This window comes from Erythrolamprus reginae, chromosome Z (genome assembly GCF_031021105.1).
Source record: "Erythrolamprus reginae isolate rEryReg1 chromosome Z, rEryReg1.hap1, whole genome shotgun sequence".
Taxonomy (NCBI): domain Eukaryota; kingdom Metazoa; phylum Chordata; class Lepidosauria; order Squamata; family Dipsadidae; genus Erythrolamprus; species Erythrolamprus reginae.
The window spans coordinates 140,967,575-140,994,515 of record NC_091963.1 but is presented as its reverse complement, the minus strand read 5'-3'; the positions used below and the strand labels follow the sequence as shown (position 1 = coordinate 140,994,515).

Sequence of the window (26,941 nt, the reverse complement as noted above, 5' to 3'; positions counted from 1 at the left end):
CTACATGGCATCTGGCCAGATTACCTACGGGACTACCCTCTGCCACATGAATCTCAGTGACCGGTGAGGTCCAACAGAGTCAGCCTTCTCCAGGTCCGTCAACTAGACAATGTCACTTGGCAAGGCCTAGGAGAAGAGCCTTCTCTGTGGGGGCTCTGAAACTATCTCCCCCCAGAGATTCATATTGCCCCCACCCCCTTACCTTCCACAAGAGTCTTAAGACTTATCTATGCCACCAGTCTTGGAGCAATTAGACCCTAGTCCCTTGGCCAATGAATGTTATGTATGATTGTTGTTTAAGTGGGTATGATTGGTTTTTCAATAATACTGGTTTTATAGATTAGTACACTTCATTTTAAATTAATTGGATTTAGATGATTGTATTGTATTGTTCTTCTTTTTATATGTTGTAAACCACCCTGAGTTTATATGTTGTAAGCCTCCTTCAAAGGTTGTGGAAAGGACCCCTAATTCAAAGAAGCATTGGCTAACACCATGAGCCAGCCTCATGTCAGTTCCCTACTGACCAAAACTAGGCTGGAGGGACATGGGTCCAATAAACAAGTGGAAGCACTCATGTCAGGAATTAAAAATCCTGAGATAATATCTTAATGCAGAAGATAGGCCTCTGTTGAGAATTCTGCATTAACAGGGGGATACACTCCAAGACCAGGGAAGTATTAATACCACTCTACTACGCCCTGGTCAGACCACATCTGGAATACTGCATCCAGTTCTAGTTACCACACTTCAAAAGAGACATTGAAACTCTGGAGAAGGTGCAGAAAAAAGCAACCAAAATGATTAGGGGACTTGAAACCAAGACTTACGAAGAGAGATTGCCGGAACTGGGCATGGATAGTCTAGAGAAAAGGAGGGCCAGAGGGGACATGATAGCTGTATACAGGTATATGAGGGATTGCCACAGAGAGGAGGGGGTTACTCTATTCTCCAGAGCACCAGAGGGCTGGACGAGGAACAACGGCTGGAAGATGACCAAGGAGAGATTCAACCTAGAAGTAAGGAAGAACTTGCTGACAGTCAGAATGATCAATCAGTGGAACAACCTGCCTGCGGAGGTTGTGAATTCCCCAACTCTGGACATTTTCAAGAGGAGATTGGACTGCCACTTGGCTGGGGTGCTTTAGGATTCCTGCTCAGGCAGGGGGTTGGACTTGATGACCTGCATGGTCTCTTTCAACTCTAACAATAAATAAATACTAGAATACCACCTTGGTATTTTTATATAATGTTATTTCTTAATTTTTGTCCAAATCGCCAATAATGAATCTCTAATTATATGTTTTTTTGAAATATGTCAGTGTTTTATTTTTTTCATTCCACAAGAATCCATGCCACCCTTGTAAAATATCATGTCCCTCCAATGCTAATAGTTTTTGGTTTTTGATCTACATCTAATCTTTAATCCAAAGTAATACTGTTGTTTGGTAATAGATGTCAAAGTCAGGCAGTCCGCATCCACCTTGTTTGGTCTTATCTTGTAGCCACTTCAACTTTATTCAACTTTATTCTCGGCTTTTTACCTCCCCATATAAATTTAGAAATTATATTATGTAATTTTGTAAAAAAAAAAAAGTTTCATTTAGGTTTATTGGTATTGTTTGAAATAGATATAGAAACTTTGGTAGGATAGATATTTTAATTGTGGAGATTTTCCCTGTTAAAGAGATATGTAACTTATTCTATCTAATCACCTGTTCTTCTGTTTTTTTAATTAGCGTGTCCTAATTGTCTTCTTTAATTGTACTACATCTCTTTGTTAATGTTATCCCTAAGTATTTCATCTTTTTACAGTTTTTATCCCTAGAAGTTTTTCTAATTCTTGATCTTGTTCAGCTTTCATATTTCTAGTTATAATTCTAGTTTTTTGTTTATTGATTTTTAGGCCTGCCACCTCTCCATATTCATTTATCTCCTTCATTAAATGATTTCCTGCTTCCAAAGGGTCATCTATTATAAAAGCTAAATCATCTGTGTATGCCTGGACTTTGAATTCTTGCCTTCTGCTCTTCAGACCTGTAATCTTTGGATTGACCCTTATTTGGTTTAATATTGTTTAGACAGATAGAATATATAAAAATGGAGATAGTGGGTACCCTTGGCGTACCCCATTCCAAATTTGAAATGATTCCTTTAATTCTCCATTAATCATAATTTTTGCTGACTGTGTATGATATATTGTTTGTATCATCTGAATAAATTTAGAGCCAAATTTCATTTGTTTTAGTAATTCAAATATAAATTCCCACCTCAGATTATCAAATGCTTTCTGCGCATCCAAGAACATTAGGGCCATCTTTCTGTATCTCCTTCTTCTCTTGTTCGTTTTCTATCTTCTTCTCTCTCTCCCATCCACTCTCCATCTCCCTCTCCTCCACTTCCTCTTCCCGACTTTGGTGGTCTATATCCGAACTGCTGCCTCCTTCTTTTTCCAAATACTTTCCAATAAAGTAATCAGCTTTCTCAAATGACTCTATTTTATTTTTTTCCCCTTCCAGGTTATCAAGAGTCCTTCAGGAATTAACCATCGAAATGGTATTTCCCACCTCATCAGCTTGGTTGTTAGGTAGTGATAGTCCCTTCTTTTCTCTCTTGGTCAGAGGAGGCTTCGTCGGCAGATTCCATTGGGAGCAAAAAAGGCCTGCGGCATGTGGATGTTTCCCCCACATCCACCTGCACATACTTTGGGGCAGGAGCTGGGGCAGAGCTAACCACAACACCATCCCCTCCCAGAAGGCCCCTCCCCTGGCTCCAGCACAAGGGACGAGGTTTCTGTGGAAATTGTGCATGAAATGCCTGGACAAGGATGGGAGCATCAACCATGGCAGCCTCAACCAACGAACAATCATCAGGCTTACCCTCCACCCATTGCACAAGATATTGAAAACAATCGTCCACCCAACTGGAGTCCCGGATGGCATGGATCATGACCTCAGGCAGATGATCCCGAACACAGGGGTCAGGCAACACTGGGATGAAGTGGGCACCAATGTTCCCTCTAATTTTTTTCTGGTGTGGGCGGAAAAGTATAGTGTCTGAGCGGCAGTCCCTTTGGGACTGGGCGGCATAGAAGTATAGCTAGCTAGCTAGCTAGCTAGCTAGCTAGCTAGCTAGATAGATAGATAGATAGATAGATAGATAGATAGATGATAGATAGATAGATAAATAAATATAAATAAATAAGAAAAAAATTCCCTTCTTTTTTATTAAAAGAAATTAATAATAAAACAAAACCAAAATCTATTACTATTATTACTATCTTCTCTTTTTCCATCCCTGTCTCCTCCCCCCTTGTGTGTGTGTGTGTGTGTGTGTGTGTGTGAACTCATTTCCAATAACAGGTGAGCTATTGGAAATGGTTCAAGAGTTCACACACACACACACACACACAAACGGCTGGGTTTTTTTTCTTTGTTATTATTTGGGTGTTTTTTACCATATGCTTTAAATCAAGAGTCATTTCTCTCTCTTTCTCATTTCTCCCCCTCTTGCTCTCTCTCTCTCTTTTTCTCACTTTCTCTGTCCTTCTCTTTCTATCTCTCTCCCCCTCTTGCTCTCTCTTTCTCTGTTTTCTTTCTCTCTCTCTTGCTTTCTTTCTCTTCTCTCTCTTGCTATCTCTCTCTCCCCCCTCTTTCTCTCTCTCTCTCTCACTTCTCCCATGGCGGTGGCTTCAGCTTCTCCTCCCCCTCTACTTCTGCGCTCCCAGCCAGGGGGCTGGGATCTCCTTCTCCATCTCTCTCTTTCAGCGAGCAGGCGGCGAGAGTGCTTTCTCCGTGTTCTTCGGGAGAGGGAGAAGGAGATTTCTCTCTCCTTCTCCCTCTCTCTCTTTCAGCGAGCAGGCGGCGAGAGCGCTTTCTCCGAGTTCTTCGGCAGAGGGAGAAGGAGATTTCTCTCTCCTTCTCCCTCTCTCTCTTTCAGCGAGGGGGCTGCGAGAGCGCTTTCTCTGAGTTCTTCGGGGGAGAGAGAAGGAGATTTCTCTCTCCTTCTCCCTCTCTCTCTTTCAGCGAGCGGGCTGCGAGAGCGCTTTCTCTGAGTTCTTCGGGAACGCCTGCCCTGCCTCTACTACAGCCCCCTTGCTGAAAGCTTGGGAGGAAAGCGCTCCCAGCGAAGGGGCTGCGAGAGGGGTGGGGAGGGCATTCCCGAAGCGTGCAGAGAAAACTCTCTCTCGCAGCCCCCTGGCTGGGAGCGCAGGAGGTGGAGGAGGAGAGGGGGCAGATCAGGTGGGTGGGGGGCAGGGCTGAGAGGCCAGGGACGTGAGGGGGCCGGAGGCACCATGGGGAGGCAGGGGCGGCCGCGGCTCCCTTTCCTTTTACTGCCGGCGCCTCCCCCCCACGGGCTGGCAGGGGGATGGGGAGCGCACGCCCATGGAAAAGGGCGTGCTGGGGGGTATTTGGGGGTGCGCACCTGCTCACTGGCGCAGCTTACAGGGAACAGTGGTGGGCACTCAGGAGAAACAGGTACCAAAAGGGAACAGTGGAAAATGGGGTGAACACGCAGGTTGGCAGGCAACGTAAGCCGATAGGCCACTGGATTGATGACCTTCTCAATTGGGAAAGAGTCCATGAAGCGTGGATTGATGTTTTTGATAAGGTTAATGATTTTATTCCCTTACTCACTTCTATTGATTTTTTAAAAACCAGCTTTTTAGGTTATTCATCTTTTTGTTTTGGTCTTAGTTTATGTTTTTGATTTTTTTCCCAACTTGTTTCAGGGTTAAAAGGGAAAAAAACCTTTTTTTATGACTGCTAAAAAAAAAAAAAGCCAAATTAGCAGCTAAACAAGAAACCCACCCCACAAACTTACCAGGGCTCAGCAGTATTTTTCCCAAGGTTGCTGCCAAGTTCCTTTCTCCCTTTTTATTTTTTGTTTTTGTTCCTTTTTTGAAAATGCTCTGTTTAAACAAAAAGCAGTTGCCTCTCTGCTTCCCAAACAGGTTTAGCAAAACAAACTAAGAAACAAAACAAAAGGATAAATGTTTCCCCTTTTTTATTTGAACATCCAAGAAGGGACAGGAAAGGAGAAAGGGAAAGAGAAAAGAAAGTGAAGGAAAGATGGGAGGCAAGGAAGGAAAAAGAAAGAAAGGGGAGAAGGATCAAGGAAAAAGAATGAAGAGGGGAGGAAAAAGAAGGGAAGAAAGGAAACATAGAAACATAGAAGTCTGACGGCAGAAAAAGACCATCTAGTCTGCCCTTATACTATTTTCTGTATTTTATCTTAGGATGGATATATGTTTAGCCCAGGCATGTTTAAATTCAGTTACTGTGGATTTATCTACCACGTCTGCTGGAAGTTTGTTCCAAGGATCTACTACTCTTTCCGTAAAATAATATTTTCTCATGTTGCTTTTGGTCTTTCCCCCAACTAACTTCAGATTGTGTCCCCTTGTTCTTGTGTTCACTTTCCTATTAAAAACACTTCCCTCCTGGAAGGTAGAGAGTGAGGGAGGGAGAAAGAAAGGAAGGAAGGAAGGAGATTATAATGAAAAGGAGCGAGGGTCTGAGGGAAATCCTGCCTTAGCATTGGCCATCAGAGGTGGCCATCCTTGTCGACCTTGACCCTTATGCAGCTCTCAATGAAATTGATTTTGACACTCCTGTAATATATTCTTCAGATTTTACTTGCTTTTTGAAAATTAGACCTAATTGGTTCATTTAGGATTGCAGAAGGTTTGGATAGTATTCCAACATTTTGACAGAAGAAATGTTCTCTTGTTTATCAGGCAATGATAATTTGGGTTTTGGAATCATTTAGCATCAGACTTTCTTCATTACAGAAATCATCCAGGGGCTGTAGACTTCTTCTCAGACCATCATAGATTCAGGAACCCATACCTATATCATCATAAAATGTAAGCCACCTCTCCATTAGGAAGCTGTCTTTCTCCTATTGTTCAGGAGTGACTAGTTAACATTCAACTTAAAAGAAAGAGCAGCTAGGATATAGCCTTATTTCTTTTTCCCTTTTTTAATTTTTAATTTTTCCAATTTAAACATTAACATTTTAAACAATAACAATTTAAACAATAAACATTTTTAACAGTATTATGTCATATTTTTCACTTGGCTATTTACAGTTTTGTTATTTACATTTATTTTTACTTTTACATTCTCTATACATCTTTATTTTTCTGATATAGCACTATTTTGTTGCAATGCAAAAATGCAAACAAGGTTTCCTAACTTCATGTGAATCTCATGAAAAGGGTTCTTCAAAAGTTCCTCATCAGCTGTGATCACTGTTTTCCCTTGACAATTCTTGGGAGGTTATTGCAAAACATAGCCTAATTGGATCCTGGGAATAAGTTGGAGAGCTTCTGTGCAACACCTGGATAAACATATTTATTTCCTCACTGGTGTTAATAATAAAGAACTCTGATAAGGTAATAATTTGCCTCTTTTTATGATTTTGATTGATGTCTCCTTTCAATATGGCAATCTGCTCTAAAATGCAACACACCCTTTGGCCTTTGCAACTATAAATATAAGAAACTTGTTGCTTAGGAGCTAGAAGGCTTTCCAGCTTAGTTACTCAATTGGAGAATACTCCCACTGTCATGGGAGAAGTGGATAGACTTTTTACAAAAATATTTTCATACCTTACAGTTGGGATGTTGGTATTAGGGATGTTTCCTAGGAGGGTTTGCAAAATTTCTTTTTCAAAATGCCAAACCAGTGATCCCAGTTCAGTTCCTCATAAATACCATGAACCAGGAGACTTCATTCTTGGTGGCATAATTTCTAACAGCTTTATTGCTTCGGAGAAGATCTCATTCAGAAGACATCCTATTAAAGACCTTTTTGTTGAATACATGTAAAGAATTGGATCTTTAGTCCTAAGTTATGTCTCTGTCCTGATAATAATCAGAAATGATGATAGTATAGCTTGTTTATTGTTTTATAGGGGGATGGAGAAAGGGTAGATAGATACTTGAAAGAGGAGATGAGAAGGAGTGGAGAAAAAAGGGGGGGAGTATTTATTGTGATCAATAACAAATAAAATAAAACATGTATAAACTAATTATAGCAAAAATGTTACTGAGATAAATTTCCAAGCTTTATATTTTTGAAAGTCCAGAATTTTCCATATATGTCTATGTTTATGTCTGTCTGTCTCCGTGTCTATGCCTATGTCAATGTCTAATCTATGTGTATGTATATGTATGTCTATATATCATCTGTGTGGGGGTGGAGTATAACAGAATAATGAAGATGATCGAAATTTTGAAATGATGGATTTGTTTTTATAGAAGTACTATTAATAGTAGGTTTGTTTTTCTACTATTTCTGATGATATTTCCAATGTATTTGATATGAATTAAATTATTTTTGAATGGAATTGCAGATTACTAACACAGACCTATCAACACATCTTGGCTCTGGTATTTGCCATAGAGGAGATCAATGGAAATTCCCATATCTTGAGCAATGTTACCCTGGGCTTCAACATCTATAACAACTATTTTAATCCAAAAATAACATATGCAGCAACAATGGAAATTCTAGCCACACCAAACAAGTTCATCCCAAACTACAAATGTGACTTTGACAACAATCTCATAGCAGTCATTGGGGGACCAAACTCAAATTATTTTCTTCACATATCAACTATGCTGAGTAAATACAAGATTGTACAGGTAAATCTTGTTCATGAAACAGGGGACATGGAAGAAACTTTTCAGAAGCCCCTAACTTGTTACATAAAATGATTCTGGTTCCAGAATGTTTATTTGAACACTAATTAAGCACAATAAACCTAATATTGAATTCAGTAAAGGAATAGGTCAAAATATGAATTGATTGATATTGGTTGGTTGGTTGGTTGGTTGGTTGAGAGATTGATTGATTGAATGAATTTTGAAATTTGGTTATGATTAGGAATTACACTGATATTTTTTCCCCTTAATAATTACATAACTATTTAAATCACCAAGCTTCAATTTAAGAGTGCATAAAAGGCATTATTTACTATCAGGAAGATGTGATTTCAGTCAAAGTTAGGCTGTGCAGATTTAGAAATCATAATACACTTGATTAAAAGAAAAAGAATGTTAATCACAATTTCCTTCAAAGGAATTAGAAGGAATCTTGGAGATTTTCTAATCCAACCGCCCTTCTCAAGCAGGAAACCCTACACCATTTCAGACAAATGGCTGGCCAATCTCTTTTTAAAAACTCCAGTAATGGAGAACCCACAACTTCCGGAAGCAAGTCATTCCACTGACTAATTGTTAAAACTCCCAGGAAATTTCTCCTTAGTTCTACCTTGGTTCTCTCCTTGAGTAGTTTCTATTCATTGCTTCTTGCTCTATCCTCAGGTGCTTTGCAGAATAGCTTGACTCCCTCTTCTTTGTGTCAACCCCTGAAATACTGGAACACTGCTCTCATATCACCCCCCTCATCCTTCTTTTTATGAAATGGGACCTAATCAATTCCTGAAACTGTATTTCATGTTTTAGGCTCCAGTCCTCTAATCATCTTTGTTGCTCTTCCTACACAGTTTCTAGAGTCTTGACATCACAATCTGAAATAAACCTTTGTCCTATTATGTTTTTGTGTCCTTCTTCCTTTATAAACATATTCTCTTAGCTTGCCTATTCTTCTGCTCCAGAGATGAAGAGAATAAATCAAGCAATTTCCTTCTATTCAATGTTTCCCAATGCTGATTATCAATATGATGGGATTCTTCAGGTCTTACTACATTTAAAATGGACATGGATTGGCATATTTTATTTTAGCATTGGCAGTCAAACAGAAGTATTGCTCCGGAAGGTATTACCTTTCTTTTCACAGCATGGCATCTGCTTTGATTTCATTGAAGAGTTATCTGGTGGGGTGTTAGGTGAGCTTGATATGATGTTGGAGGCAACGCATGCAAAAATGAGCCTTGCGTTGAATAGCAGAGCTAATGCTATTATCTTTCATGGAGAATTTCAAAGTATAGGGTTTTTATGGGTTATACTCGAAATTGTAGAAGATGATGATATAGCAGGGGGGAAAAGAAAGGTCTGGATCATGACTGCAGATGTGGATTTTACTTCAGGCCTGTTTCAAAGAACCTGGAGCATGGATTTCCTCCATGGTGCTTTATCCCTGGCAGTCCAATCTAAGGAAATATCAGGATTTGAAAGATTTGTTCAGATGAGGAATCCTATTTTGCATAAAGGAGATGGTTTCTTGAAAGAAATGTGGCAGCAGTTATTTGATTGCGTGATTATAAATTTTTCTTCTGAGTCAGAGGACCAGAATATCTGCACTGGAAAGGAGAAGTTGGAGACTCTTCCAATGACTGTTTTTGAAGGAAGGATGACAGCCCACAGTTACTGTGTCTACAATGCTGTCTATGCTATTGCATATGCTTTGCATGCTCTGTATTCATCCATAGACCAGCGAAGATCAGGAATGACTTGGAAAATTCTGAAACAACAGTTGTGGAAGGTAAATCTCCTTTTCGGAATAGTGCAAGTTATCTTCCCATATCTATTGATAGAACAGTAACATAATCACTTTTGTATGTTTAATGAAAAATTGTGAAATATTTGCGTCAGAAATCTTCAAATTTCCGTGAAGGAGTACTGCATTTTCCTGAAAATACGACCTATTTAGAAAGTAAGTCTTAGCTTGATTTTTACACGTGCCCCCAATACAAGCCCTACCTCCAAAATAAGCCCAAATTAAGACCCTGCACACTCCAGGATGCATAGGTAAAAATTAAGCTAGGGAGGGGGATGGTGAGGATGGAGCTGCCCTACTGCTTACCTTAAAATATTTGCAGCCTGCCTTGCAATCTCAGGCCATTTCTTCTGCAGCCAGCAAGGCCTTCCTGAATTGATCCACAACTCTGTTATTGGGTTCAAAGGCCTTCAGGAAAATCTTGCTAGCTGCAAAAGAAATGGGCCATGGTGTGAGAAGCCTGGCTGCAACTATCCAAACCTGAAGAAATTCCTGAAGGTCTCTGATAGCCAAAGGGAGCATGAATTGTAATGCACAAAGTTGATGACCCAACCCTCCCCCCCCCCCAAAAAAAGAAGACCTGGTGCCTTTTTTGGTGGCAAAAATGGAGATTTACTCCAAATTCCAGAGTGGGAACAAAGCGTCCAGCACCAACAAAAGCTGAAGGAGCACCCGCAAGATCCAGAGGACACATTTCTCTAGTTTGTTTATTTATGTGTTTATTTATTTATGTATTGGTTGGTTGTTCATTCACTTATTCATTTATTGGATTTTATATGCCACCCCTATCTGAGGACTTGGACTGCCTAATAATATATTTTACAGGAATTATTGTCTATTGTAAGCACTGCACTGAACTATAGTTTTCATTGTTCAGAATTTATTTATTCAGATTTGTATGCTACCCAACTCCCAAGGGACTCTGGTCGACTCACAACCACAGAATAAAACATACATTAAAACCCCTTAAAAATAATCTAAAATAATTAAAACCAATAATCAAAAACAATTAAAACAATTAAAAACCAGACCTGCCATTAATGGCTGGATCCTGATGGTGTACCATCAGATCAACAGCCCCGGGCCTGCCAGAAAAGCCTGGCCTTTACAGCTTTCTAGAAGGCCAGTAGGATGGGTATAGTCCGGATCTCAGGAAATAGCTGGTTCCAAATAGTTGGAGCATCCACAGAGAAGGCCCTCTCCCATGGGCTCACCAGCCAACACTAGTGACTGGACCCAGGGAAGACCAACCCTGTGGGCCCTTATTGGTCACTGGGAGCTATGTGGTAGAAGGCTTGTAGGGTTTTAAAGGTAATGACCAACACATTTAATTGCATCTGTATGCCAATTGGGAGCCAGTGCAGTCTGTGAAAAATTGGTGTAGTGTGGGTGTACCTAGGTGCACTCACAAGAACTTGCTTGGCTGCATTCCTGACCAGCTGTTATCTCTGAAGTCTCTACAAGGGTAGCCCCATTTAAAGCAGGTTGCAATAATTTAACTGTGAGGTGATAAGGCATGAGTGACCGTGAGAAGAGCCTCATGATCCAAGTATGGTCACAATTGATGCACTAGGCCAGTGATGAGAAACCTATGGCATAGTTTGCCATCTACTGGCATGCGACCCATTGCCCTAGCTTGGCTTCAACATTTTTGGCTTCCAGAGAGCCTCCAGGGGGGTTGGGGAAGGGGTTTATTACTCTCCCCTGGCTCCAGGGAAGCTTTTGGAGCATGGAGAGGGCAAAACATGAGCCTACTGGGCACCTCAGAAGTTGGGAAGCAGGCCATTTCTGACCTCCAGAGGGCCTCCATGGGGCAGGGAAAGAAGTTTTTGCACTCCCTGGGCATTGAACTATGGGTATGGGCACTCATGTATGTGTGATAGTATTCAGTAAAGTGATCAGTAAAGCACAAGGAGCAGCTGAACCAGCAGGTTTACTGAAACCCAAACTAAGGCCTGTAGTAGAAGTAGTAGAGACAGGTGCATCTAATCCTGCAGCAATAATTGCAGCTGTTCCTTATTAGTCCCTCCTAAGATAAAACCTGCGGTAGGCTTTGAGCTAAAAAGTCCAGTGCCAAAACCCACAAGGGTAGTCATCATAAACTCAATGTCCCAAAGTTAAGGCCTCCAGTTAAGTTTAAGTTTTAAGTTTAAGTTTTATTAGATTTGTATGCTGCCCCTCTCCGAAAACTCGGGGTGCCTCCAAAAAAGAAGCCACCACCACTACTCCCCCCACTGGTATCTGCAGCAGCCATGGCAGTGGAAACCAAAGTCCTGGCTCCAAAGGAGAAGCCCACCGACATAATGGTGGTGGCAGCAGCAAGACCTCAGGTACGGGGTCTTGCGCTTCACCCAAAGAAACAAGCCCAATGGCCTTGCCTCACAGCCAGCGATTCAGCTGACCTGGCACAGCAAGGATGCTGATAGACTTGCTCACCTGTGTGGGTAAACAGTTTGGTTGTTGTTTTCAGCATTTGGTCATTGTTTTCAGGGACTGCTGGGGGTTGTAGTTTGCCTTTGGGGGAGAAAGGTGCATTTTATACTCCAAAATATGCAGTATTTGTTTTAGAAGGATAAGAAGCATTAACAATAAATATTCATGTCATGGTTTTATATTTTTTTCCCATTTTGTCTAGCTTCACAAGTTTTTGAGAGGTGTTTCATTTAACAACAGTGCTGGAGACAATATTTATTTTGATGAAAATGGTGAATACATAAGAGGATTTGATATTATAAACTGGGTGACATTCCCAAACCAGTCCTTCTATAGAGTTAAGGTGGGAAGCATACATCGAGATGGACCCTCACATCAACTTCTGACCATTTCAGAGGATAATGTCATCTGGCCCACTTGGTTCAATCAGGTAGAACCCAGAGGGGCGACATACAAATCTAATAAATTATTATTATTATTATTATTATTATTATTATTATTATTATCACATTGAATCTATTCATCATAATCTATTCATCATAACTTATTGGACCCAAACCAGCATGGCTTTACTGAAGGCAAATCATGTCAGACTAATCTCATTGATTTCTTTGACTATGTCACAAAGGTGTTGGATCAAGGTGCTGCTGTGGATATTGCCTATCTGGACTTCAGCAAAGCCTTTGATACGGTTCCACATAAAGAGCTGATAGATAAATTAGTGAAGATTGGACTTAATCCCTGGATAGTTCAATGGATTTGCAGCTGGCTGAAGCGTAGACATCAGAGAGTTATTGTTAATGGCGAGTATTCTGAGCAGAGACAGGTTACAAGCGGTGTGCCACAAGGGTCTGTTCTGGGTCCTATTCTTTTTAATATGTTTGTGAGTGATATAGGGGAAGGTTTGGTAGGGAAGGTTTGCCTATTTGCCGATGACTCTAAAGTGTGCAACAAGGTTGATATTTCTGGAGGCGTCTGTAATATGTAAATGATTTAGCTTTACTAGATAAATGGTCAAAGCAATGGAAACTGCAGTTTAATGTTTCCAAATGTAAAATAATGCACTTGGGGAAAAGGAATCCTCAATCTGAGTATTGTATCGGCAGTTCTGTGTTAGCAAAAACTGCAGAAGAAAAGGATTTAGGGGTAGTGATTTCTGACAGTCTCAAAATGGGTGAACAGTGCAGTCAGGCGGTAGAGAACGCAAGTGGGATGCTTGGCTGCATAGCTAGAGGTATAACAAGCAGGAAGAGGGAGATTATGATCCCGCTATATAGAGTGCTGTTGAGACCACATTTGGAATACTGTGTTCAGTTCTGGAGACCTTACCAACGAAAAGATATTGACAAAATTGAACAGGTCCAAAGACAGGCTACAAGAATGGTGGAAGGTCTTAAGCATAAAACCCATCAGGAAAGACCTAATGAACTCAATCTGTATAGTCTGGAGGACAGAAGGAAAAGGGAGGACATGATAGAAACATTTAAATATGTTAAAGGGTTAAATAAGGTCCAGCAGGGAAGTGTTTTTAATAGGAAAGTGAACACAAGAACAAGGGGACATAATCTGAAGTTAGTTGGGGGAAAGATCAAAAGCAACATGAGAAAATATTATTCTACTGAAAGAGTAGTAGATCCTTGGAACAAACTTCCAGCAGACGTGGTTGATAAATCCACAGTAACTGAATTTAAACATGCCCATTCTAAGATAAAATACAGAAAATAGTATAAGGGCAGACTAGATGGATCATGAGGTCTTTTTCTGCCATCAGTCTTCTTTTTTTCCAATGTTTATATATTTCTATTGAGCTTAATAGCAGTTACTCTGAGAGGGATATTGAAGTCCTACTGGACAACCATCTAAATGTGAACCAGCAGTGTGCAGTGGCAGCCAAAAAAGCCAATGCAACCCTACATTGCATTAACAGAGGAATACAGTCTAGATTAAGTGAGGTATTAATGCCATACTATAAACCACACATAGAGTATTGCATCCAACTTTGGTCACCACACTATAAAAATATATATTGATACTTTAGAAAAAGTGCAGAGGAGAGCAACCAGGATAATCAGGGGACTGGAGACTAAAACATGATAGCATGATAGCAATGTGCATTGGAACATTTCCATCATGTCTCCTCTTGTACTTCTCTTCACTAGACTAGCCATGATTTGAGGGGCTGCCACAGAGAAGAGGGGATCAAGCTATTATCCAAAGGATTTGAAGACCTGATAAGAAATAATTTCGATACCATCGACCATGGTATCCTTCTGCGATGACTAGAGGGGTTGGGAGTGGGGGGCACCATTTTATGGTGATTCTCCTCCTACTTTTCTGGTCAGTCATAGTTGGTGTTAGCAGGGGGTCAAGGGTCGACTCTTAGGTCCTTACCTTGTGGGGTCCCTCAGGGGTCGGTCCTCTCCCCTCTGCTGTTTAATATCTACATGAAACCACTGGGCGAGATCATCCAAGGGCATGGGGTGAGTTACCATCATTATGCTGATGATACTCAGCTGTACATCTCCACCTCGTGTCCACTCAGCAAAGCAGTGGACGTGATGTGCTGGTGTCTGGAGGCTATCAGGGTCTGGATTGGTACCAACAGGCTCAAGCTCAATCCAGACAAGACAGAGTGGCTGTGGGTACTGCCTCCCAAGGACACGTCCATCTGTCTGTCCATTACCCGGGGGGGAATTATAGACTCCCTCAGAGAGGGTCTGCAACTTGAGCATCCTCCTCAATCCACAGTTGACTTTAGAGCACCATATTTCAGCTGTGGCGAGGGGGGTGTTTGCCCAGGCTTGCCTGGTGCATCGGTTGCGGCCCTATTTGGACAGGGAGTCTTTGCTCATGGTCACTCATGCCCTTATCACCTCGAGGTTCGACTACTGCAATGCTCTTTACATGGGGCTACCATTGAAGAGTGTTCAGAAACTTCAAATTGTCCAAAATGCAGCCACACAAGCAGTTATGGGCCTTCCAAGGCATGCACATATTTCATCATCACTCCGCAGATTGCATTGGCTGCCAATTGGTTTCTGGACACAATTCAAAGTGTTGGTTATGACCTATAAAGCCCTACATGGCATAGAACCAAACTATCTCCGAGACCGCCTTCTGCCGCATGAATCCCAATGACCAATGAAGTCCCACAGAGTTGGTCTCCTTAGAGTCCGGTCGACAAAGCAATGTTGACTGGTGGCAGCCCCGGCCCTCTGGAATCAGCTCCCCCCAGAGATTTGCACTGCTCCTACCTGCCTTGCCTTCCACAAGAGTTTAAAAATCTTTGCCGCCAGGCCTGGGGACATTAGACCTTCCCCTGTCCAGCAAATGTTGTTAATGTGATTACTGAATGAATGAATGTGAATACTTTTAAAGTTAGAATTTTAAGAACTTTTTATTACATTAATTGGATAACTGTACTGTTCTGTTTGGCTATATGTTGTGAGCCACCGCAAGTCCACGGAGAGGGGGGGCATACAAGTCAAACAAACAAACAAACAAACAAACAAATAAATAAATAATGCATAGAAACTGATCAAGGAGAGATTCAACCTAGATATAAGGAGGAACTTTCTGACAGTGAGAACAATCAACCATTGGAACAGCTTGCCTTCAGAAGTTGTAGGAGCTTCATCAATTGAGACTTTCAAGAAGAGATTGGACTGCCATTTTCCAGAAATGGAGTAGGGTATTCTGCTTGAGCAGAGAGTTGGGCTAGATGACCTACATGGTCCCTTCCAACTCTGTTAATCTAAGTCTTAAGAGAAAAAAAAATCTGATCAAGAGCAGAGGAAATTAGTCTATGTATTTATTAAGTTTGTGGTCAAGTGAGTGTTCTGCTAAAATACATGCTCCATTATGCCTTGCTTTGCTTCACTCACAGGAGTTGTTGGTGAATCTGAATCCTGCTATGCAGTGTCACCCAAACTGTACACTTTTTAGGGGTACTTTCACCTATGTTCATTGGTTTCAATGCTTTCTTCCTTTTTTATTGAGCAGAGTTTACAATACACATTAAAATGAATAATAATTTGATTACTAGATTTCTATGCCACCAGGAGCTAGCGAGCAAAGGCTCCTAGAACTCATATACTTGTATGAAATATTGCTATGGAGATCCAATCAGGAACTTCTGTTGTAAATCCACAACATATGTTATCTATTCTGGAGTCAGATTACAGACAACTTTGATAACCTATTCACCAATGTACAAAGGAGTGTATATAATACAATAGTGTTTTGTTTCAGTTTTTTCTTTCCCATTGATGTAAGTTTTAGGCAACTTACATTAAGAACTAGTAATGTAAGTAGCTGAAGAAGGTTACTTGTAAATCACAAGTGTTCAAAATATTATCAACATTTTGGCATACTTATTTATACTTCTATATTTATTCCCATTATTCTCATTTATTCACATTAAATTATTAATTCAGTTCTTCCCTAAAAAAAAAAAACTTGGGAAAATGAGATCCCACCACATGTTGTCAAAACTTAATGGAATAATTTTGAAGTTCTGCTAAGAATTGCTGAAATTCACCTGAAGAATCACACGGTATATTTCATTTCCAGGCAACAGAAATATGTTTAGTTATTTATAAACCACTGCTAATTATCTAAAGGCTCTGTGTGTTATCTCATGCTGCAAAACACTGACAATTGACAGTGTCGTTACATTTTATAACGTAGGTGCAGCTCACTGATGAACTAACTGTAACAGCGGAAACATCAACTAAATGTTATCCTCTTAGCCTTATTGCAACAGTTCCTTGAGTAGCACTATCTCAACTTGTTTCATTAATAATCTGTGAGCATTTTTTCCAAATATATTAATATATTTTTATTTTTTCCATGGACAGGTATTACCTTTTTCCATCTGTAATGATAATTGCCTTTCAGGTTATCGAAAGACCCCAAAAGAAGGAAAACCATTTTGTTGCTATGATTGCATTCCATGTCCACAAGGAAAGATTACAAATCAGACAGGTAAAAGATATTATGAAATATATCGGATGCTATCCATTGTTTTAATACTTTACTCCATTTTTTTTTACATATGTATAACTTTTTATAACTCAGTACTGCATCTTTGCTAGAAAAAGTGGAGTACTTGACCAACGTTTTTTCTTTTGAAAATTATTTTCCTCTCTCTTGATTTACTATCAGGTGAAAAATTCTAAAAACAGTGAGGAAGAAAATATTGAATATTTTATATTAAGTCATTGTTGATGTCCTTTGAAACTTTGGTTGAATACAAACAATTTTTCCTTTCACCAATTTCTAATTTGGGGCCATCTACTGCTGCTGAAGCAGAGATGCTTGGCTTCTTTTTAATAGAATAAGGAATAACAAAGTTGGAAGGGACCTTAAAGGTCTTCTAGTCCAACTCCCTACTCAGGCAGGAAACCTTACACAGTTTCAGACAAATGATTGTCCCATCTCTTCTTAAAAACATCCAGTTTTGGAGTTTTTACAACTTGTGTGAGAAAGCATTTCTTCTTAGTTCTAAATTGCTTCTCTCTTTGATTAATTCATTTATTTTAACATACTTTTCCATGTGTATTCTTTAAATCCACATTCTCAAATTGGTGGCCTCTTAAGCATCTCTTCATTTTCTATTTTTATTTGCTTTTGCAGATATGGACCAATGCTTCCAGTGCCCAGAAGATCAGTATCCAAACAATAAGCAGAATTTTTGCCTTCCCAAATACAAAACATATCTCTCATATGAAGAAACATTAGGAAGCAGCTTAATGACAGTAGCCGTTATTCTTTCTTTTACTACAATTTCTATACTAGGAGTGTTTCTGAAGTACCACAACACTCCTATCATTAAAGCCAACAACCGCAGCCTCTCCTACACACTTCTCATCTCCCTCCTCCTCTCCTTCCTTTGTCCTTTGCTTTTCATTGGCAGACCCATGGCGGTGACCTGTCTCCTTCGACAGACTGCTTTTGGGATCATCTTCTCAGTGGCTGTTTCTTGTATGTTGGCCAAAACCATCACTGTTGTTCTTGCTTTCATGGCCACCAAGCCAGGATCAAAAATAAGGACATGGGTTGGGAAAAGACTGGCCCTTTTTATTGTTTTCTCCTGCTCCCTCACTCAAACCCTTCTTTGTACTGTGTGGCTAGCAACCTCACCCCCTTTCCCAGATGTTGATATGCACTCCTTTGTTTCTGAAATTGTTGTGGAATGCAATGAAGGTTCAGTTGCTATGTTTTATAGTGTCTTATCTTTTATGGGCTTCCTGGCTATGGTCAGTTTTATTTTAGCTTTCCTAGCTAGAAAGTTACCTGATACTTTCCAGGAAACCAAGTCTATTACCTTTAGCATGCTGGTTTTTTGCAGTGTTTGGTTGTCATTTGTCCCTGCCTATGTAAGCACCAAAGGCAAATATACAGTAGCTGTGGAAATCTTCTCCCTCTTGGCCTCCAGTGCTGGGCTCCTGACTTGTGTCTTTTGCCCCAAATGCTACATCATTATTGTGAGGCCTGATTTAAATAAAAGAGAGTATCTAATAAAGAAAATTATTTAAACAATCATGTGTTTTTTTCTCCAACATGAAGTTACCACTGAATCTTATTAGGCATCTTTTTTTTAATTTCGTTCAATAGGTTTCCACATGGCTGTTAATTCTTTAATGGAAAAAGGATTCAGAGAGATTTTGCAAAAATGTATTAAAGCAAAGCTTGCACCATAGTTTCTTGTCCCAGTCTATAAGGAAAAGAAAAGTTAGAGACAGTGCAGAAACAGAGTTAATGTTATATAAAAATGCCTACGTTTTACAGATTTTAAAGCTTTTCTTCCAGAACATCATTCTGTGGATAAAGAGGACTCCTATTTGTGCAGTAGTTTAGTTCATGCAATTGTTATAGTGCTATTTTTCTTCTCATGTTTTGGTAATGTTAACTGAAATATTCTTCTAGGTGGAACTCTCCTGTTATGACCTCTGGAGAATCCAGAACTCAGCATGATTTTCTGCATCCCATTTCTCATTCAACTTATTGACGATTATAATCCTTTGAAATTAAGTAAATAGTTAGATGTTCTTGATAGACTTAAACACTGGGCTCAATCTAACAAAATGAAATTCAATATATAGAAAAAAGTGTTACACTTAGGCAAGAAAAAACTAAAAATACACATAGAAACTAGGTGAAATTAGGCTTAATGTCAATCTGTGAGAGAAATCTTGGAGTCTTAGTGGACAATCATCTAAGTATCAGTCAGCAGTGTACAACAGCAACCAATAAAGCCAATGGAAATCTAGGTTACATTAACAAGAGGGATATAATGAAAATTAAGGGTCTCCTGTCTGGGTGGGGTGCTTGACCTGATGTCCTACAAGGTCCTTCCAACTCTGTTAATCTGTAGAAATGTGTAGATGATAGATCATAGGAGAGAGAGAGAAAGAGAGATTCTACAATTTGATTTTTCTGGCTGAGTGAACGTAGACTTTATCTAAATAAGTAAACTAATAGCAATAATAATCTGTTATTTTCCAAGATTTTAGCCTGAATAATATAAGAAATATGAACATGAAACCTCAGTGTACATAAAAGGAATGATATGTTCATCAATCAAGGCCTTTTCATCCCCAAAGCCTTAAAAACCTTATTTGTTTAGCAGAGTAATGATGTTCAGGAAAAAAACAACACCTGTTTTTGTGTCTAGTTGTTCTGGGGTGCAATGCTCTACAGCATTGTTTGAGGGCAGGAGTTGAAATAGTTTGTGTCCAGGATTGAGGGGTCTGTAAATATTTCCATAGCTCTCTTTTTGAGTTGTGCTGGATATAGGTCCTCAGTGGAAGGCAGGTTGGCAGCAATTTTTTTTTCCTACAGTTCTAATTATTCTCTGAAGTCTGTGTCTATCTTGTTGGGTTGCACAACCAAATCAGACAGTTATAGACATGCAGATGACAGACTCAATAATTCCTCTGTAGAACTATATAGGCAGCTCCTTGTGCATGTTTGGATCATGTTTTTCCCTTGGCATCCTTTGACATATGTTACCAAAAAATAGCTTTATTACACCATGGGAATAAATTGAAAAATTTATGTGCAATATCCAGATAAACATATTTCTTCCTTGCTGTTTTGAATAATGAAAAAGTCATCTGCCCTGTCCTTATAGTCTTGATTGTTTGTTTGTTTGTTTGTTTATTTGTTTGTTTGTTTATTTATTTGACTTCTATGCCACCTAATCCCAATGGGACTCAGGGTGACTTACAACAATATAAAAAAATACAATACAATAAAAAGAAGTCAAATGTTAGTTACTAAACCAATAAAACTACCAATTATTAAAAAATCCATTATTAAAACCCCTCGAAGAAAGATTTTCAAAAGAAATAGAATATAAAGATACAACAAACACCGAAGAATCAAGTTTAGAAGACATCATCCAAGAAAAAGAGCCAGAAACAATACAGACTGAGGAAAATGACCCACAGAAACTACAAAACAAACATGACAGACAAGGACCAATCACAAGGGCAAAAGCCAAAGCCAAAAAATAAAAATGGCAGAAAATTAGATACTACAACACAAAAAGACGACATTACCATATTCTCAACGAATATTAATGAATTGAATTCAGTCAAAAAAAGAGAAACATTTTTCCACAAACTCCTAAGCCATAATTTCCACATTACATGTCTACAAGAAACACATATCGTAAAAAAAGACATCATGACCTTATTACTCTCAGGTCTTGGCAAACTTTTCACCTCATCAGCATTAGTTAAAAGGAGAGGAATAGCAATATACGTCAAAAGTCAATATAAACCAAAACTTATATATGAAGAACCTGATGGCCAAATTTTAATGGTATAAATAACGATAAAAAATGAACAATTAACAATAATAGGAATATATGCACCCACTATTAATCAATTAGCATTTTACACACAACTACATAAAAAAATCTAGAATTAAATTTAACAAATTTTATTATAATAGGTGATTTCAACGAGATACACAACAAAAGCAAAGACCATAAGAGTAGCAAACACCACTGTTCTCGAAAAATCCTCCCATCTACATTTGATCACCTAACATACGAATTTGCCCTTAAAGATATATGGAGAACACACCACCCGGAAAATACACAATACACTTTTTTCTCATACCCACACAAATCCTGGTCCCGCATAGATATGGCTTGATCCAATTCTTATATTATAAATCAAACAAGAGAAATAAAAATCTTACCTGCCACATGGGCCGACCATAACCCCATACTCTTAACTCTCAATAACCAAGACCCTATAACATACAAAAGATGGACTATGAACTATTCCACCATAAATGAAGAACAGTGGGTCACATTTGCATCAGAAAAAAGAGGTTCATCCTCAGATATGAGACTTATTCCAACACCCATTGACAATCTAGGATGCCTCTGTGACTGCTCAGCTTGAAGCTGTTCATCTCCATTTTGGCCCAAATCTTCCTCTTTTTGGAATATGGGAGGAGGAAGACTTCGTAAGCTGGTATCTTCCTCCGATTGCTCTCCTCCATTCTCCTGACAGGACATCTCTGCTCAGTTCCCGGTAGAGAAGAATTCTTTGGGAGTGATTGTTCAATGCAATTTCTGCTTAATGTCAGCTGTTTCTATAGGAACTTAAGAAAAATAAAACTCAGAGTCCATTTCAAACTTCAAAAGTGAATTTATCTAAAGTCAGAACTGAAAGCAACATAAGTAAAGCAGAAACTTAGAAAAAGGTGTGATACAAGCATATATCAAAAATCCCCATTTGCCCCCCTCTTTGGAGAGTAGCCAATCTCTAGTATCCATGACCATCAAATGGACGCATCTCCAAACCCACATCACACTGATGGAATGCAGCTTCTAACGGACTCCTCCTGGTCACCAGCTTTGCAGGAAAATGAAAGCTATTTATTTATTCGATTTTTTAAAAAAATATGTATTCAATTTTTATGCCGCCCTTACAACATGTTAGCAATAGCACTTTTTAACAGAGCCAGCATATTGCCCCCACAATCTGGATCCTCATTTTACCCACCTCGGAAGGATGGAAGGCTGAGTCAATCTTGAGCTGGTGATGAGATTTGAACCGCTGACCTGCAGATCTACAGTCAGCTTCAGTGGCCTGCAGTACAGCACTTTACCTGCTGCGCCACCCCACCATCCCACTCTGTGTAGGAAAAACAAAACTTAACAAGGCCTCCTGCACTCTTCCACTCCCAATATACCAAAACCCACCCCTCCCGTTTCTCATGGCAACCAAAGCGTGGAAAGGATGTAGAACCATAGTGAGGTTGCCAGATTCATCTTTTTGCTGAACATTGCACATTTTATAAATTATTTCAGAAAAGAAAAAAGTGCAGAAAGAAAGAAGAAAAAGAAATACAGTAGAAAGAAGAAGATTTCAGTTTCTGCCAGTATACATGTAATGGCAAAATTATAATTATAGCTGTCTTCAAAAGTTATGTACCAAGTGGCCTTCTTAGCCAACATACACTGGTTTTATCCTAACAAGAATTGCTGGATGGCTGCCAATGAATGCAATAAAAGTGAACAAATATTAAAATATATCAAACCCATATCAACACAAGATATTCCATAATATGGTTTTAAAACATTGTCCAGTCAGACTCACTTTGCTTCTTCCTCCAAAGCCAAATCAAAGTTAAACTACCAAAAACAAAAAACAGGCCTAAACTATGCCTTCTCATATTTATTTATTTATTTATTTATTTATTTGTTTATTTATTTATTTGTTTATTTATTTATTTATTTATTTTATTAATTGGATTTGTATGCCGCCCCTCTCCAAGGATTCATATGACTTGACCACTCAATAATTTAAGACAGAAAAATGTTTATCATAGAGAACATGAACTTATGAGAGGGCTCTCATTCAATGGTACCAAATGACAACTTGAAACCCTAAATTAAAGAAAATAAATCATAGATTTATTACAAATAAATACAAAAAAACATAGAACTAAAAAGAGTGGTAATGATTGTTGCATCATTCAATTTTACCTCCCATTTTGACAATAAGTCCATTTCTTTTTTGTATTAATTTTTTTATTAGTTTTAATTACAATATAAGACTCACACAACATAAAACAAGTGTTTTGTGAATTGTGCCCACCACCAGACAAACATTCATACCCCATCACCAATCGGGGATGCTTCTTGTATAAACCATTTTAACCCAAGAGCAAAATATCTATTTACATATATTCTAAAGTGATTCCAATTTGTTTCTTGTAGTTTGGTCTCAGATTCTACTCGCCATGTATCGTCTTACCTTGTCCCATCAGTTGTAGCAAGTCAGTTTCATTAACCAAATTCATCCTTTTGTCCATAACCTCAAATTGAATGTGGACCACCATGTACTGGTACCAATTTTGCATTGTCCATTTTGTCGCATCCTTCCAACCCAAAACTATTAACATCCTGAGCGCTTTCTATCGCTGCTTGTTTTATTTCTCTAAATTCTCCCATCTTATTACTTTTAACTAATACTGCCATTTCCTTAATAATTATCCATCTTATATTTAACATCCTATTAATATCCTCTTGCACTTTTTGCCAAAAATTCTGCACTATCGGGCATTCCCAAAACATATGCATAAACACTCCTTTATCTTGGCACCCATGCCAACAAATACCCTTAACATTCTGCTGAAAGTATGCGAGTTGAACGGGTAATACCACTTATGCAATATTTTCCTTCTCATTTCCCTAACTCTTGTATTCTTAGTTTTCCTTATATTCTCTACTATATTTTTCATCTCTTGCGCCTCTACTTGTATCTCATTTTGCCACCATTTAATCAATCCTTGGATCACATCCCCATCTGACTGCACTAACATCTTATATATATATTACTTGCTTACACCTTGGTACCCTCTTTTTTTTCTCTTATCATTTTCTCTAACTTTATCTCCTCCCTAAATAGTGCTTCTTTATTCTCCCTTTCATTCAGATATTTACATATAGCATTTGTTTGTAGCCATCTTCCCTTACCTGGCCACCATTCTATACAGAGAGGGGCAGCATACAAATCTAATAAATAAATAAAATAAATAAATATGATTTCTACTTGGCCTCCCATCCTTCTCATATAATTGTTCTATCTTAATTATCCATCTTCCCTTCAACTCTCCTATAACCCTACTTAGATTTGTTTCGTTATCTCTATTTATTACATATAGTGATGGTAGTTTTGATTTATATAATCCTTCCAAATTTGCAATTCTATAATTCAATTGCTTACAAATATCATCCTGACTTTTAACTTGATGTTCTAATTTCCAAATTTTTTCAGCTGACGCATCTGCTCCTTTTTTAACTGTTTTAATATCTAAGGAAAGATTTTCCAACACAGTTTCCACTAGTAACAATCTGAAGCAGTTGATCCAGTTTCATTTCAATTTTCCCAAGCCATTTTATTAAGATTTATTGTACTCACTTCATGATAGAGAAAGAAGATCTGTCTTCCCTTAAAACCACAAATCTTAGATTCTCTTTGCATTTCTGTAAATGCTTTATGCCTCTGCTAATCTTCAAGAAAGATTTATGATGTTTTGAGGGAGAATTTCCTCTTTATTTAATTTATCACATCGGAGCTCATGGTGGGTGCATCTAGAAAAGTCTGTGATGCATGTGTAATCTGCAATAAGTCCATTTCAGCTAATCAAATTGGAAACTGGTCAAGTTTCCTTCTTCAAAATTTGAAAATTCATCTACAAATACATATATCAGGGGGTGTACAGAAAAATGGAAGCACTTGACTTTTTGGCATCATAATGTTTGAACATGTTCAAATCAATCAAAACTTGACATATTTTAATGTGTTTTTTTAAAAATTCTGTTATTTGATATGTTTTTTAAACTATCTTTTTTAACAGAAATTTAAGGAAATTGGTTATAAACTTTTAGAAATGGCAGACCTCTCAGACTTTCAAAGAGGCTAAATTGTTGGTGCTCAAATGGCAGCTGCTAGTGTAACAGAAAGTGCCCAAATGTTTGGTGTTTCAAGAGGTAAAGTCTCCAAAGTAATGACTGCTTTTGAAAGAGAAGGGAAAACATCCTCAGCCAAGCACAGGTCTGGTCAAAAGTTGAAGTTGTCTGAGAGAGACCATCAGACTCTAAAGCAAATTGTTAGAGTGGATCGCAAGACCGCAGCTCTTAAAATCACTGCAGAGCTCAATAGACATGTACAGAACCCAGTTTCCACAAAAACTGTTCGAAGGGAGCTTCACAAATCTGGATTCCATGGAAGAGCTGCAAGGTGTTTCCATTTGTTTGTCCACCCCTATACATATACATATACATATATACACATACACATACACATATACATATATATGTTTTTTCTGTTGGATCACCCTGGTATATTGAAGGAACGTCACAGCTCCTCTTTGCCTCTAGGCCCAACCCTGGGCCATTTCAAAGCAGTTAATTTATTCATAGCCAAAAAACTATTTTCTGTATTTATCACATGTTTTTGCATGTGATAATTTTAAAAATTCAGCAAAAACATGTGATATATGTATGTATGTATGTGTGTGTGTGTGTGTGTGTGTGTGTGTGTCTATATATATATATATATATATATATATATATATATATATATATATTTGTTTTCGTAAATTTTCACGGGTATATGTATGTAGATTGTTCTGAGTTCGGGTTTTGCCCTGTGTATAGACATGCAAAACATTACACAGGGCAAAACCCGAACTCAGAACAATCTACATATATATATATATATATATATATATATATATATATATATATATATATATATCAAGAATAGTCCTAAAAATGCGAGTTCCAGGTACATACGTGAATGATGAGGCAGCAGCCATCTCGATCACCGGAACATAGAAACTTTAATAAAACCACTTAGCTTTCGTTAGCGTGCTGCTAACTTCGTCAGAGTTTTAAAATGCCGTGGGAGACAAACATCTTTATAAAGCATTACTCAGTCTTACCGCAGGGGGGAGGGAAGGGTGTGGCCCCGTGACGCGGGCAATGAGCAGACTGAGTAATGCTTTATAAAGATGTTTGTCTCCCACGGCATTTTAAAACTCTGACGAAGTTAGCAGCACGCTAACGAAAGCTAAGTAGTTTTATTAAAGTTTCTATGTTCCGGTGATCGAGATGGCTGCTGCCTCATCATTCACACACATATATATAGACAATTTCCTCACACATCTCAACAGCCTACACCCCAAAATACAGTTTACTATGGAAACAGAAATCAATGATCAACTTCCCTTTCTAGATGTACTGGTCTATAAAAAACCCAATGGCAGCCTAGGACATACTATCTACCAAAAGAAAACCCATACCAACCGTTATCTAAATGCACACTCACACCACCACCCCGCACAAATCACCTCAGTGGCCAAAACTCTCATCACCAGAACCAAACGCTTAGCTGACCATGAGCACTTAAAAACTGAATTGAACAAACTCAAAGATGTACTAATTTCTAATGGATTCAAAGAGAAAACAATAACAAACCTAATCAATAAAGAGACACCCCCCAAAAAACAAGATCAAGAACAGGACAATGGCACCACCATCCTTCCTTACATCAAAGGCACCACGGATAAAATTAGTAAAATTCTGCACAAACATAACATCAAAACCTCATTTTGCACTAACCAAAAAATATCTAATATCCTAAGGAGCCCCAAAGATAAAATCCAATTGGAATACCAAGGAATCTATGAAATCCCTTGCAAAACATGTGCAGCCACATACATTGGACAAACTAACCGAAGAGTGAGCCAACGCATAGCAGAACATGTGAATGCAGTCAAAAAACAAGATAAGACCTCCTCCCTTGTCCAGCACATTAAAAAAACAGGGCACGAAATTGACTTTGAAAAAACTAAATTACTCCACAAAACAGAGAATTTATATAAAAGAATCTCTCTAGAAGCTATCGAAATTGAGAGGAGACCCCTTTGTTTAAATAAAAGAGATGATACCTCCCGCCTGCCAGAGATTTGGAAACCAGCCTTAAACAAAATAAACA

At 38.6% G+C, this 26,941-nt stretch overlaps 1 protein-coding gene across 1 annotated transcript; it reads left to right on the top strand.

Annotated features, from left to right (window-relative positions):
- The first annotated feature begins 4 nt into the window (after positions 1–4).
- On the top strand, positions 5–18,442 carry LOC139154196 (vomeronasal type-2 receptor 26-like). Its single transcript, XM_070728627.1, has 6 exons — positions 5–63; positions 7,363–7,654; positions 8,607–9,455; positions 12,106–12,333; positions 16,763–16,889; positions 17,541–18,442. The coding sequence occupies exons 1-6, from the start codon at positions 5–7 to the stop codon at positions 18,440–18,442; spliced, it is 2,457 nt and encodes an 818-aa protein (XP_070584728.1).
- The last annotated feature ends 8,499 nt before the right edge of the window (positions 18,443–26,941 follow it).

What these genes read in the sequence shown, in the direction of transcription:
- LOC139154196 (XM_070728627.1), top strand. Translation starts at nt 5, where the DNA reads ATGGCATCTGGCCAGATTACCTACGGGACTACCCTCTGCCACATGAAT. An exon ending in GGCCCACTTGGTTCAATCAG is followed by an intron (nt 12,334 to 16,762) that starts GTAGAACCCAGA and finishes TTCCATGGACAG; the next exon opens with GTATTACCTTTTTCCATCTG. An exon ending in AAAGATTACAAATCAGACAG is followed by an intron (nt 16,890 to 17,540) that starts GTAAAAGATATT and finishes TTGCTTTTGCAG; the next exon opens with ATATGGACCAATGCTTCCAG.